General features: G+C 33.5%; 1 protein-coding gene across 5 annotated transcripts in view; it reads right to left on the reverse strand.

The window, feature by feature from the left end:
• Window positions 1-3,170: 3,170 nt before the first annotated feature.
• Window positions 3,171-13,377, reverse strand: part of Ppig (peptidylprolyl isomerase G) — a 59,916-nt gene continuing 49,709 nt past the window's right edge. For all 5 annotated transcript variants that reach the window (XM_027946166.2, XM_027946163.2, XM_071619104.1 and 2 more), the window contains 5 exons: window positions 10,053-10,266; window positions 8,639-8,806; window positions 7,380-7,467; window positions 4,688-4,824; window positions 3,171-4,516 (listed from right to left, as the gene is read on the reverse strand). In XM_027946166.2, the coding sequence (XP_027801967.1) occupies window positions 3,403-4,516; window positions 4,688-4,824; window positions 7,380-7,467; window positions 8,639-8,806; window positions 10,053-10,266 (1,721 nt within the window). In that variant the 3' untranslated portion in view covers window positions 3,171-3,402. The remainder of the gene's footprint in view (window positions 4,517-4,687; window positions 4,825-7,379; window positions 7,468-8,638; window positions 8,807-10,052; window positions 10,267-13,377) is intronic.

Below are 13,377 nucleotides of genomic sequence, written 5' to 3' on the forward strand. Positions count from 1 at the left end.
ACCCTCAACAACTCCCTTCTCCAACCTTGTTCATGGATTTTTTTTTTTTAAGTGTTGTTTTTCTTTCCTTTAATATTTACCTCTTTGTTACACAACAGGCCAGGGAGTTTGTATCACTTAAGAGGCAGCCAGGAAGCCTACTATGGGCAGGTGTGCTAATCTATGCTGCACTTCATGGGGCTGTTATAAGTATTTGGAACAAAACACATTTTTCACAATAAAAATGTATCAACCTACAAACTGTGGAGAAGTTACTTATAACTGTAAATGTATGATGAATTCTAAATGGAATAATTACAGTGAAAATAACCAAAAAAAAAGACTAAAAAAAAAAAAATACCCATTTTGTTTCTTTATACCAGTCAGTTATACAGTATATATTTAAAGTACCTTCTGGTGAAGGCAAACCCAACAAACTTATAGAAATTTACTATAAAAAGTTCAGTATGATGAAAACTATTACCACCTGAAGCAAAGTACAACCTACTAAAAAATCTACTAACTTGCTCCAAATACTAACTAGAAAATAAATTAGAATTGTCAGTTAATACCATTATGCAAAATAACAGAAGCCCAATGTGTGCCTGTCTATAACATAACATTAAAAAAAAAACAAAAACAAAAAAAACAACAACAACAACTTTTAGTTTCACACATTCCACTGGGCACAAGAATCAAAGGCCATTCAAGCAAAGTCAACATGCATCAGTATCACACTTATACAAAGAGATTTATCAGATAAATTCTTTGCAGTGTCCAAAAGCTTCAATTTAGTAACTATATAGCTCTATGAACTCAAAAACTATAGAGTAATTTAAATCAACCCAATGGCTCCTCAATTGTTAATTTCATTAACATTAATCTCTTTGTAGTCTCAATTTCTGTGGCAGATAGCTTACCCAGAGAAAGAATTCACACAATGATTGTGAAAATTCTACATACAGGAAATTTTTTCTCAGCTATCACCAATCAAGCAATAAAAACAAATGAAAATGTCTTTAAAAGGTATATTAAGTCAAAGGTAGTTGGAAATGGATTGTAAACTGATAATTAAAATAAATTTGATGGAAAAAATAAAATAGTTTAATTTTTGGAAAACAGACAATGCCCAAAGTAAAAACTAAAAATGCAACTACTAAAATGTAACAAAAGGACAGGACCACTTGAGCCTGTGCTATTCAAATGCAAGTATGGGTCTTGGGTTTAACTGATACTCCTATTCATTTTCTAACTGTTCTTTATATTCTGAAAATAAAATCTAGTTGATTGTCCTTTCTAAATCTCAACTCCTTCATATCTTTCTGTAAAAACAGCTTTTTAAAAAGGTCCATAAATAATGCTTACCATGGAACTGTTCTTTTGATAATCTAAACATACTGCTCATAGAAATGACAAATTTTCCCCATATGGCTACTTTTTGAAACTCAAAGATTTGGAAAGTTCTTGTCTATAATTCTTACTAGATAAAGCTCTAGAATCAGGTAATAGAAGTATTTTTACTTAGATGGACTTTAAAAATATATATATAACTTATTAGAAATCCTTTCTTAAATAGTATCTTTCTTGAAGCTCAAATAGTTCATGACAGATTTTAAAATGCAATTTATTGAATTTAAGACAAAACAACAATTTGTTTAAAATATATAGTAGATTATACAGCTTGGGCACTCAGACTCAATTATATTTAATGAGGGTTTGTGGTCAGTCTCTAAGGAATCATCCTGGATTATAATAAATCCTACTTTTACCATCACAGAAAAAAAGTAGAAAGAATGCATTATGGATATTTGTTCCAAAATATTCCAAACAATCTTATAATCATTATACTATTCAGTCTGCAACAGCTATAATGCCAAATGTATCATTACTGTATTAATCAATTATGGGAAATATCATATTAAGCATTGCTTTATTTAGTACAAATAACACTGGATTTACCAAGAAGCTACCTTGATAAGAGTTGACACTATATTGACAAATATTAAAGTACAAAACTCTCTAGAGGCTACTATTAATTGGAATTTTGAAATTTCTTTTCAAATGAGGCAGGTTTTGTGTTTGCTGGATGTTCAATGTTTTATTAATAAGAGATATTACAGAATAAAAGGCCACACATCACAAAAATAGCAAAATACAACACACAAAACTGAATGGACTTTGGACCTGTTTAGTGTTTAATTCTGTAAGCTATCAAATTTTGCAACTTTCTGTTCTACACTACATGGCAATGTTATACATGCCAAGTTAAAATAATTTTAACGGTAATAGTATAAAGCCACCCAAATAGAAAGAAACCAGAGTCATAAACATGCCACAGCCTATCATGGTACATATATAGAAAAAATGCATTTTCTTGCCATTTGAAACTCAGCTATAAGAGTTAGAGAAGTTAGTTAAGTTTATAAAAACAAAAGTCATGCAGAGTTAACACTCAAAGCTATGTAGGTTGGTTGCCAAAAAGAGAAATCTTAGAAGTTAATGTATCAATACTAACAATTTTTAGAATCTTTATAGCTTAAGGACCTGCATGTTTTAGTGATAATTTTAGAAAGAGGCAATAATAAAAATAAAATAATGTTCTCAAAAAGCAACAGTTTCAACTCTTCAGACCAAAAAACACAACATAGGGAATTACAGTCTCATCTTCCAAGATATCATTCCTATCAATTGCTGTATAACAGCAACTCAAGTTCAATCGGGACATCAAAAAAAAAAAAAAAAACAAACAAAACAAACAACACTCATGATTTTTATAGACAGTTAAGTAGAACAAAACTAGACAAGAAAAGTGTTAATAAGAAACAAGTTATGGCTAGAACTATAAAGAATAGTGTATGAAGTACAAGATAAATAACTATAAATATTTGTTTTAAAGCACAAAGTTATGATTTCAAATCTCAAATTACTAGGATCCCACTTCTGTGTAATTAAGAGAAATTGCTGCAAGTCTTTATTATAAATGCAATCAGAAAATCTATACAAAATTTCTTCTAGTGGCTTTTAAAGTTACTTTGATCATGAGAAATGCAAGCTTTTGGAACAATGTATTACAACCATCAATTAAATACTTGTTTCCAAAGGGCTGATTAAACAAATTGTCACTGGCTGACTGCTAAAACAAAAATGCATACATAAAACAGTTTAACATAGCACACAGTATTACACCAAAGTGTTTTTCTCATTTCAAGTTTATTAAAACTTTAGCAGTACAAATTATCCAGGTTGCAGATTATCAAAAGATCAACTCAATGAAGTCCACATTAAAAAAAAAAAAAAAAAAAAGGGTGGGGGGCAAACATAAAACAACTCAAAAATAATGAAAACAACATAAAAGAGATTCATCAGCAAGTCTCTAAAACTTAAATTTTGAGACAGAAAGGAAATAATGTTTACACAACTCACTCATCCACTTTTGTCTTCATCTGTTCCAGGACTTGATTCATGATCAAATTTTTTATTTTTGTCATGTACATGGTCATTTTCTTGACCCTTTGATTTTTGGTTTTCTTTTTCCACTGAGGACCTGGTCTTCTCATCCTCCTTATTTTTCAGTGTGGAGGACTTTAATTCACTGTCCTGACTGCTTTGTTTTATTTTTGAGAATGGACTTTGATCTCTATCAGACTTTTTTTCCCTGTTATTATTTGAGCTATTATGATCACGATTTTTAGAGTACATTCTTTTCTCACCCTCAGAATTTTCTTTTCTGTGTGAACTCTTACTTTCTTGGTTTCTGTATTTGTCTTTGTTTCTGTTTTGGCTTTCTTCTCTCTCTGAGCTCCGTGAATCCCTTCTCCTCCTCCTCCTATCTTTACTTCTGGATCTTCCTGGTGTTGCTCTTCTCTCTCGGCTTCGTGACCTTCCTCTTCTCCGATACTCTTGCTCTCTGTATCTATGGTACTCTTTGCTTCTGCTTCGATCTCTGTCATGGCTTCGAGATCGCACTCTTCTGCTCCTGTCCCTACTTCTGCTTCGTTCCCTTGTTCTACTATTGTAACTGTGTTTAGCTTTAGTTATATCACGTTCTCTGCTCCTGGACTGGGCACGTCTATCCTTTTCTTTACTTTTACTATGATCATGCTCATTACTTTTTGATTCTAACTGTTTAGACTTTTCTTTGCTCCTACTCCTTTCCTGATCTTTTCCTTTAGAATCAGACTGTTTTTCTTTTTCTTTAACATTTTCATGATCCCTTTCTTTACTCCTTGACCTCATCCTCTTTTCTTCATGTCTGTTATGTTTTGGATCTCTTTCCTTACTTTTAGATTTCTCTTTGCTCTTACTCCTACTTTTAGATTTGCCCCTTTTCTTCACTTTGTTTTTATTATATTTATCATCTTTTTCTGAATTTCTTCTGATGTCTCTCTCTTTGCTGTTAGATTTATGGTCTTTAACTTTCTTTTCCTTTTCATTTTTTCTGTTTGGACTCTCAGACACATGCCTGTGATCAGTTATTTTTCTCTCTTTTACTCTAACAGGACTCCTTTGGTTTTCTTTTACTTCATTTAACTCACTCCTAAAAAGGGGAAAAAAGACTTTTGACAATATTGTTAGGAAAAGAACAGAATAGCTATAGCTAAAAGATAATGTGTTTTCCTTAAAACATGCAGAAATCTTTGAAATAGCTATTAATAATTTGATGTACAATAGTAAAAACAAAAACCTAGAAATAAAAGGTAAATCTTACTTATCCCCTTTGATCCATCTTTCACCACTTGATACCCTCATTCTTTGAGCTCTTTGCATCTCTTGCCTCCAATGTGGAGGAGTCTCACTACGTCTGAACCGATCCCTTGATCTGGATCTGGAAGGAGTTCGGTAACGCTTAGGAAAATAAAAAAGGGGAAAAAAATCAACACCAGAACAACAAAATGCTGTAAAAGCAAAGTAAGAATAGCTAAAGCATTTCTAGATTCAAGTAAATGTCTGATACTTCTCTGTTCTCTAAAATTACTTAATTTTAGTGAAATGGGGGTGAAGTTCAGTGGTAGAGAGTATTGTGCTTCACATGCATAAGGCTCTGGGTTCAATTCCCAGCATCCATTAAATTACTAAAATTCCCCAATTTTCAGGTATGAAATCAAGAAGGCCGAGAAACTTTAAGTAGTCACATTATACATTCCAAATAATAAACTTTAACTACAGAAACTCTAGCCAAACATATTTTCCCATGGAAGAGTCTGTCCAAGTGGTGTTAGAGCATACTAGGAAATATTAACTCTTACAAGATGCTAAGATTCAATGTGAATGTTGTATATACAAAGATGTTCATTTATTCAGCCAATATTTACTCAGCCTTAGAATGGCTAACTACTCTATCTTGCACTGAGAAAACAGTGAGTCAACACATATCTGATTTTGCTCTCCTGAAACTTATTCTACAGGGGCGAGGAAAACACATGGACAGATACATAGTCAGAATATCAAACATATGCAACTAGACCAGATTGAGTGTAAAAGGAGAAAAGGTGCTCAAAGAATAAGTAACAAAGAGATCTGACCTAAAAAGAGATTTGATCAGTTAAAATAATAAAAGGTGAAAAACCAAACAAGGTTCATGATGTGTTACATAGGGAAGGGTGAGGAAAAGAAAGCAAAGAGAAGGTTTGGGGATACTGTTCAGTTGGTAGAGTGCTCACCTCGCATGCACAAGGCCCTCGGTTCGATCCCCAGCACCACAAAATAAATTAATAAAATTAAAAAGAAAAGAAAGCAAAGGATAGATGAGGAAAAACAAGTAAGGAAGGTGTAAGAAATACAAGCTGAGGGCTGGGGATGTATAGCGGAGTGGTAGAGCACTTATCTGGCACCCATAAAGCCCTGGGTTTTACTTCTAGCAAGGAAAAAAAAAGGAGGAAGGAAGCGAAAAATACTATGCTGAAGGTTCTGAGACACAAAGAAACAGCATGTTTCAGAAATGACGAGAAGACAGGTCAGATATACTAAAGCTAAAAATTGCAAGAGAAAGTAGGACTAGATGATACTGAGTCTTATCAACCACAGTAATAATTTTGGATTTATCCTAAGATCAATGGTAGATGTAATGTGATCAGATTTTCTTTCTTTTAAAATTGACTATTCTGGCTATTAACAAAAAGAATTAGATCAGTGATCCTCAAGGTATGATCTAGGAATTGAAAGATACAAGGTATCTATTTAATCAAAACTATTTTTAGAATAATATTCTATTTGTCTTTCTAATTTCTGTCCTTTCATTATCTTACAGGGAGTTATTCAGATACTACATGCCATGTTGTCACTGCTTCATAGCAATTGTAATTTGTGCTTAAATATGCTTGTGATTGAAATTATTTTTCAGTTTTAACTTTCAAAAGAATAAATACAGATAGATATAACTCACACCAACAAAAACTATTTGGGTCCTCAAAATTTTTAACAGTGTGAAGCAGTATCCAAACAAACAAAAAAACTTGAGAAGTACCAAAATACCTGTTGCGAAGCCATTTATAATTCAGACAATGATAAACTGAATTAACATGGTGAAAGTGAAGCTTGAGAGCAGCAGGTGGATTTCAGAGTATCAAGCAGGCAAAACTAACAGGATTTTGGGATGGATAAGATATATAAAATATGAATAAAAGGGTAGATTAAAATAACACTTGGGCTACAGGGTTAGAAAAGGGTCAGGTCTGAAGAAAAAGTGCTTATGCTCAACCTTCTATATGCTAGGTTTGAGCTGTTCATTAATTGAGTTTTCAGCCATGGGAATAATGAGACTGCCCAAGGAACATGTATAGTATGAAATGAGCTAGAACTTCGAGGAGTGTGAACTATACTGGAAAAAATCCCCTGGATTTTGTGACTTGGAACCGAAATATAGCAAGTACTATTTTCAGGAGAATGGTAGTAGTAACAGAAAAACTGAAATGCTTGAAGCACCCTAGTAAATGAAATACAAAGTATAGCTATATTTCTAAAAAGTTTTGAAAGCATAGAAGGTATTTAAATTCTGAAAGGGAACACCTAGTAAAGACAAAGAGGTATAATAAGAGTAGAGATATGGTAGGCAAGAAGTAGTAAGGGTCACAAGACCTTGAAAACATTATATAAAATGTAAATATATAAATCAATTATTGTAGATTTTCAGTTTAGAAGTACCAACACATAAAAGTTATTATAAAAAGGAGATATATTATTCAATATCTGCATCTGCCCTAAATTTTTGTAATTTGTATAAGTAAAATAATTTAATTTTAAAAAACACTCTAAAAATTTTTTTTTCAGTGTTGGGAATTACATCTAGAGCCTTGCACATGCTAGGCAAGTGCTCTATCGCTGAGCTTTGTCCTAACCTTCTACAATTCTTTCAAGGAGATAAATGCAATACTATTACAATTTCTGGGTGAAAAATCACCTACCCTTGGTCCTCTTCCTTTAATTTTCCTGCCAGACCTAGTAACTAAGAGACGTCTCTGGTATGAAGCAGGCTGGGAGTTAGGTAGATTACTAGAAGGAAGCAAAGGGAAAATTAAAACACATTATCTTTATAAAAATTAATCTGGAGAATGTTGATTTACTGATCTAAATTAATGCATTTAATTTAATTCTACATGAAATCAGTGTTTCTTAACCTAAAATGTTATCAGGTCTTAATAAAAATCTGAAAAAGTATGACAACGTTTTTTCAAATGTTAATGACTAGAGAGAGCCACAGGTCATTAGGACCCAAGAATCAGAAATTCTAAGCTTGTAATGTGAAGATGAAAGATTCACCTACCCCAAATGCCAATCAAACCCTGGGAAGAAACATTGTTCATTACAAAGATGAAGCTGATTTGATAGTACTAAGGAAAATCAACAAGAAAGAGCTCAGAAGTTCTGATGGAGAAAAAATTTAAAACTATCTTATACCAAAGTACCTTATTATCACATAAAAGAAGCTGTTCATTGGTAATAGAAGTATAAACAAATGTAAATGTAAGTAATGTGAATTAAGCAGAGGCAAGCTGATCAACATGAGGCAAATGTTCATATCATGGTTTATAAAGAAAGTGAATTCAAATAAATTACATGCATTTAATTACCTCGTGAATATCCACATAAATGATATTTGAAAAGTTCACTAAAGTAAACTTTGGTAGTTCACATAGTTTCTCTTTAATCTTTACTTCCTAAGAAATATCCCTTTCAATAGCAGCCGAAAAATTAACTCAGTCCAATCCAACAAAATTATTCCTAATTTCAAATAATTCTTGCCTTTATACATTTGCTGTATTATGAAAGAATAGGGTCTCTCAGAATTTTATTACTTGAATATTTCTGATCATAACCAAGAAAAATTTTAAATTTTGCACAAAATTATTAAAATGACTCATCCATTATACAAATTTACAAATCAAGGTGGTTCTTTTCTTACTCACTTAAAAGCTCAATATATACAAATAACAAAGTAAATTACAAAGGTTTAACACTATCTTGTTATTAATTTGGAATGGCACTAATCTATCTTCCATTTATAGAACTTAAAGAGGAATTTTGCTAATACTCCTATATTTATAAAAAAGAATTTCTATCTTGGGACAAAGTCACCAATTAAATCTTGACTCAAGTATTTTGAAAAATAGAAAACTCTCTATGATAAGGTATATAAGATATTCTACAAAATACATGTACATACCACTCTCTCTCTCTTTCTCTCTCTCTGTTTTTCCTTTCTTTGTCATCAGCTTTAGGAGGACTTTTTCTCATTAGGAATCTATTTTCTGGTATAGGAGGGATCTCTTCTGGACGGACAGTAGACTGGGGTTGTGCATCAAGATTTTCTGCTTCACTTTCACTAGATGGGCTTAATAGAAATACACAAAATAAATTTCATTTAGTTATTATGTACATACCCAAAATTCCCAATTGTTTTTATTTCTCTCATTTATGTCACAACATATATACTATCTTGTCCCCCCGCCCCTGCAAAGGGGAAAATCTTCTTCCATTCCTTTTACAAACCAAATAACCAATCAAAAACCAAAATAAAATATTTGTAGCAAGGCCTGGTGGTGCACACTTGTATTCCCAGGAGCTCGGAGGCTGAAGTAGGAGGACTGCAAGTTCAAAGCCTACCTCAACAAAAGGCTGTAAATAACTCAGACCCTGTCTCAAAAGTGGGGGCAGGGGGAGGGGTAGGCCTGGAATATGGTTCAGTGGTTAAGCACCCCTGGGTTCAATCTCTGGTATCCTACACCTCCCAAAACTGTTACCACACTCAAAAACATTTTTCTAAAATCTATGGGTAAAGATATTAGATTTTTAAAGTCTATAGTACACAGATTATTGCAAACAAAACTGAAAAGAAAGCAAATATGTAGTTAATATCTGCTTTTAATCCACATGCTATCATAAGAACCAAGAAGATAAAGAACATAAAACCCAGGAGAGAATACTATAGAAAATAAGGAACACATTATTTTTTGTAATCCTCATTATCCCAACAATCTCACAGAAAATATATAAACCTAAATCTGGACTGGTGGCATGTGCTTGTAATCCTAGCTACTTAGCAAGGTTAAGGCAGGAGACTGACAGGTGGGGGACAGCCTGGGCAACTGAGTGAGATCTCTTGAAAAAAAAAAAAAAAAAAAGCAAAAATAAGACTGGTGCGGTGTCATGTACCTATAATCCCACCTACTCAGGAAGCTGAGGCAAGAAAATTGCAAATCTGAAGCCAGTCTGGGCAAGTTAATGATACTCTGTATCAAAATAAAATAAAAAGGGTTGGGGATGTAGTTCACTGGTAGACTGTTTACCTAGCATGCTTGAGACCCTGGGTTCAATCTCCAAAACAAAACAAACCAAAACCAAAACCCTATACTATAAACTAGTGCATCATTTCTTAGAGAAAACACAAAATGAACTAAGAGGGAATGAATGTACTGTTTTAATTTAGTGACTGTAGCATATAAGATTGGTCTTATGATACTCTAGGCAATAAAAATTTCTATTATAATGCTCATGTGTAATTGATTCAGAATCTTAACAGATTTATTTATAAAATAGAAGGGAATCAGAATATAAAGCTATTATTATAAAAGTAAGACCTTTTTTTGCTTTTCTTTCGCTTCTTCTTTTCTTTCTTGTGTTTTCGGGAATTTTTCCTATGCTTCTTTTTTCTTTTTTTTGACTTCTCTTCAGAAGCACTTTCAGAGTCAGAAGAATCAGAAGAGGACTGAGAATCACTTGAGCTATCTGAATCACTGGATGACGATGAGGAAGAAGACGATGACTTATGCCTTTTCTTTTCTTCTTTCTTAACTTTAATAAAAACAAAAAGGTTTGGTTCAATTAATTTTTATATAAACTTTATAAGCATAAATTTAAAAATTTCTGTAGATTCACACAACTCTAGTATTTAACTGAGCTCATCTAGTTATATGAATTGAGGGGTAATGAGGTACAAGAAAGGAATCAAGACTCAGCATTAGAATTCAGATCTCCAGATCGATGGGTCAAAATCATACCTATTAGGCTAAAGAATTTTTGAAAAGAAATGTTAGTATAAAATGCCAAACTGAGGGCTGGGGTTGTGGCTCAGTGGCAGAGCACTTGCCTAGCATGTGTGAGGCACTGAGTTTTATTCTTAGCACCTCATATAAATAAAAAAAATCCACTGACAACTAAAAAAAAAATGCCAAACTGAGTTATATTTAAGAAACATTTGAATAACAAACTTTTTTGGGTTTTTTGTTGTGGTGCTGAGGATTGAACCCAGGGCCTTGTGCACACAAAGGCAAGCATTCTACCAACTGAGCTATATCCTCAGCCCTTGAATAACAAACTTTTAAAGAGGAAAGAATTAAACATTTAAGATCCCCTAGATTCTAATCATCTTATGTAGGCTTCTATGTTTTCTCTTATCATCAGGCTGGAGGTAGAACTCAGAAAGGAAATCGGGGAAAAAAAACTTTGTAGGAACAAAGATAGGAAACATCATTTTGTTGGCATGGACTTATGCTTCAATGTCTGAATACTCCTATAATGATTAAGAAATATAGCTTTAGTTGAAGTACAGATTCATAACAGAAGTCACTTGCCTAAGAACTGGATTGGGGTCTCTACCAAAAGTCATTTCAAATTCAAATTTTATTTTGGTGCAATAATTATTTTTAAAAGAGTCCAAAAAATTTTAAACAAAGGCTCACTTAATAAAATCCAGGGGGAACAATTGTGGGAAATGCTACATGACAAATGACAGCTTCGTCAAAGAATACATTTCAAAGAAACATAAAAAGAAATGATAAGGGAATCTACTAAACAAATGCAGGCCCCCCCTCCCCCCTCTCTCGACAGACTCTTATTATATTTTGCCCAGGCTGCCTGGGTGCAAATCATTCTTCTTCCTCAGCCTCTCAAGTAGGTGGGATCATACACAGACATGTGCCACCAAGCCTGGCTCAAATGATAAACAAAAAATACTGTACAAGCTGGACTCAGTGGGACACACTGGGTAATTCCAGCTACTTGGGAGGCTGAGGCAGAAGGCTCTCAAGTTCAAGGTCAGTCTTAGCAACTTATCGAGATCCTATATCAACACAAAAGATACAAAGAGCTAGAGATATAGTTCAGTGGTTGAACCCCTGGGGTTCAATTCTCAGTATCAACTCACAAGACTGATCTCAATGTTTAAATTTCATTTGGATCCAGATTCTAACAACAAAACAATTAATAAAACAATTATAGAGGGGTTGGGGTTGTGGTTCAGTGGTAGAGCATTTGCCTCACACATGTGGGACACTGGGTTTGATCCTCAGCACCACATAAAAATAAATAAAGATTATGTCGATCTATAGCTGAAAAAATATTTAAGAAATAATTATAGAACACTATCAGGATTATGTGTATTATGTGTATATTATTATGATATTTTTAGAGTTCTCTATTGAAAATAATGCAATATTTATTGGTATTTATTAAATTGTCATACTTAGAATTTGCTCTAAAATGTATTAACAAGACCAGGTATAGTGGCACATGCCTCAAGTACTCCTAGCTACTCCAGGAAGCATGCAAGGCAGGATCATTTGAACCCAGGGTTTGAGACTAACCTGGGCAAAACAGTGAGATCCCACATTCAAAAAAGAGGGAGTGATTCTGATGAAGAAGTAGCTGGACATGATAAAACAAGATCAGTCATAAATAAATTGAAGGTGGATAATAAAAATTATGTTATCCATTTTATTTACTTGCACATGTCAATATTTCCTATACAATAATCACAAAGGAAATACATCTTTGAACTGTCTGTTGGCTCCCTGATTAAAGGACCTTAGTCAAGGAGTTAAGAGCTGGTTTGTGTTAGTTTTAGAAACACTGAGGATTTGTTTTGTCTGCTTTTAGTTTTTTATTTAGTATTAGGAATTGAACCTAGGGGCACTTTACCACTAAACTACATCCCCAACCCTTTTTGTTTTATTTTTGAGAAAGGTCTCACTAAGTTGCTTAGAGTCTTGCTAAGTTGCTGAGGCTGGGCTCAAACTTGTGATCCTCCTGCCTTAGTCTCCCAAGTCGCTGGATTACAGGCGTGCACCATCATGTTCAGCTTAACCTGATTTGATACGTGGGCAAATTATCTTTGCAATTCTTTTTTTCTTTTCTTTTCTTTTTTTTTTTTTTTAAGAGAGAGAGAGAAAAATTTTTTAATATTTATTTTTTAGTTTTCGGTGGACACAACATCTTTATTTTTTTATTTTTATGTGGTGGTGAGGATTGAACCCAGCGCCCCTCGCATGCCAGGCGAGCGCACTACCTCTTGAGCCACATCCCCAGCCCCTGCAATTCTTAACTCAGAATTTATAGGAACATAATAAATCCAAGATAAATGAGAATCTGGCTGAAGTTACTATGTGCGTGCCCCAAGGGCTTATGCTTCACTGTCAAGAATGGTAATTTAGTACATGCTGCTGCACTAGAGAATGAGAACAAGGTATAAAAGCTGCAGAGACCCAAATGCAATGATTTAACTGAACATTCAGTTATGTTTCTTGGGAGAAACATGAACACATCAAATATAAGATGCCTGGAAATCATGAGATCTCCAATACGCTGCTGTCCTAGCTGTGTTACTTCCTATCCTGTCTCTTTTCTTAAAAGAAACTTAGTGCTGATGAAGTCTATTTTGTTGTATGAGTCCAACTGTTAATCTGAACCACTGCTGCTGGCAAGGCAGAGTGGGTATTCAAACATGTAAAAACTAAAAAATCTACTAAGGTATAATGTACAAAACTAAAAAACTGAGAAGTATGCAGGGGTGGGAAGTGGGGTGGGGAATGAAACTTTTAAAGATACCTAAGGAAGAAAATAAATTCATAATGAGTAAGTCTAAATGAAACCACATAATATGTAAGCAAAATGAAAATATTTCACATA

This window comes from Marmota flaviventris, chromosome 11 (assembly GCF_047511675.1).
Source record: "Marmota flaviventris isolate mMarFla1 chromosome 11, mMarFla1.hap1, whole genome shotgun sequence".
NCBI classification, from domain to species: domain Eukaryota; kingdom Metazoa; phylum Chordata; class Mammalia; order Rodentia; family Sciuridae; genus Marmota; species Marmota flaviventris.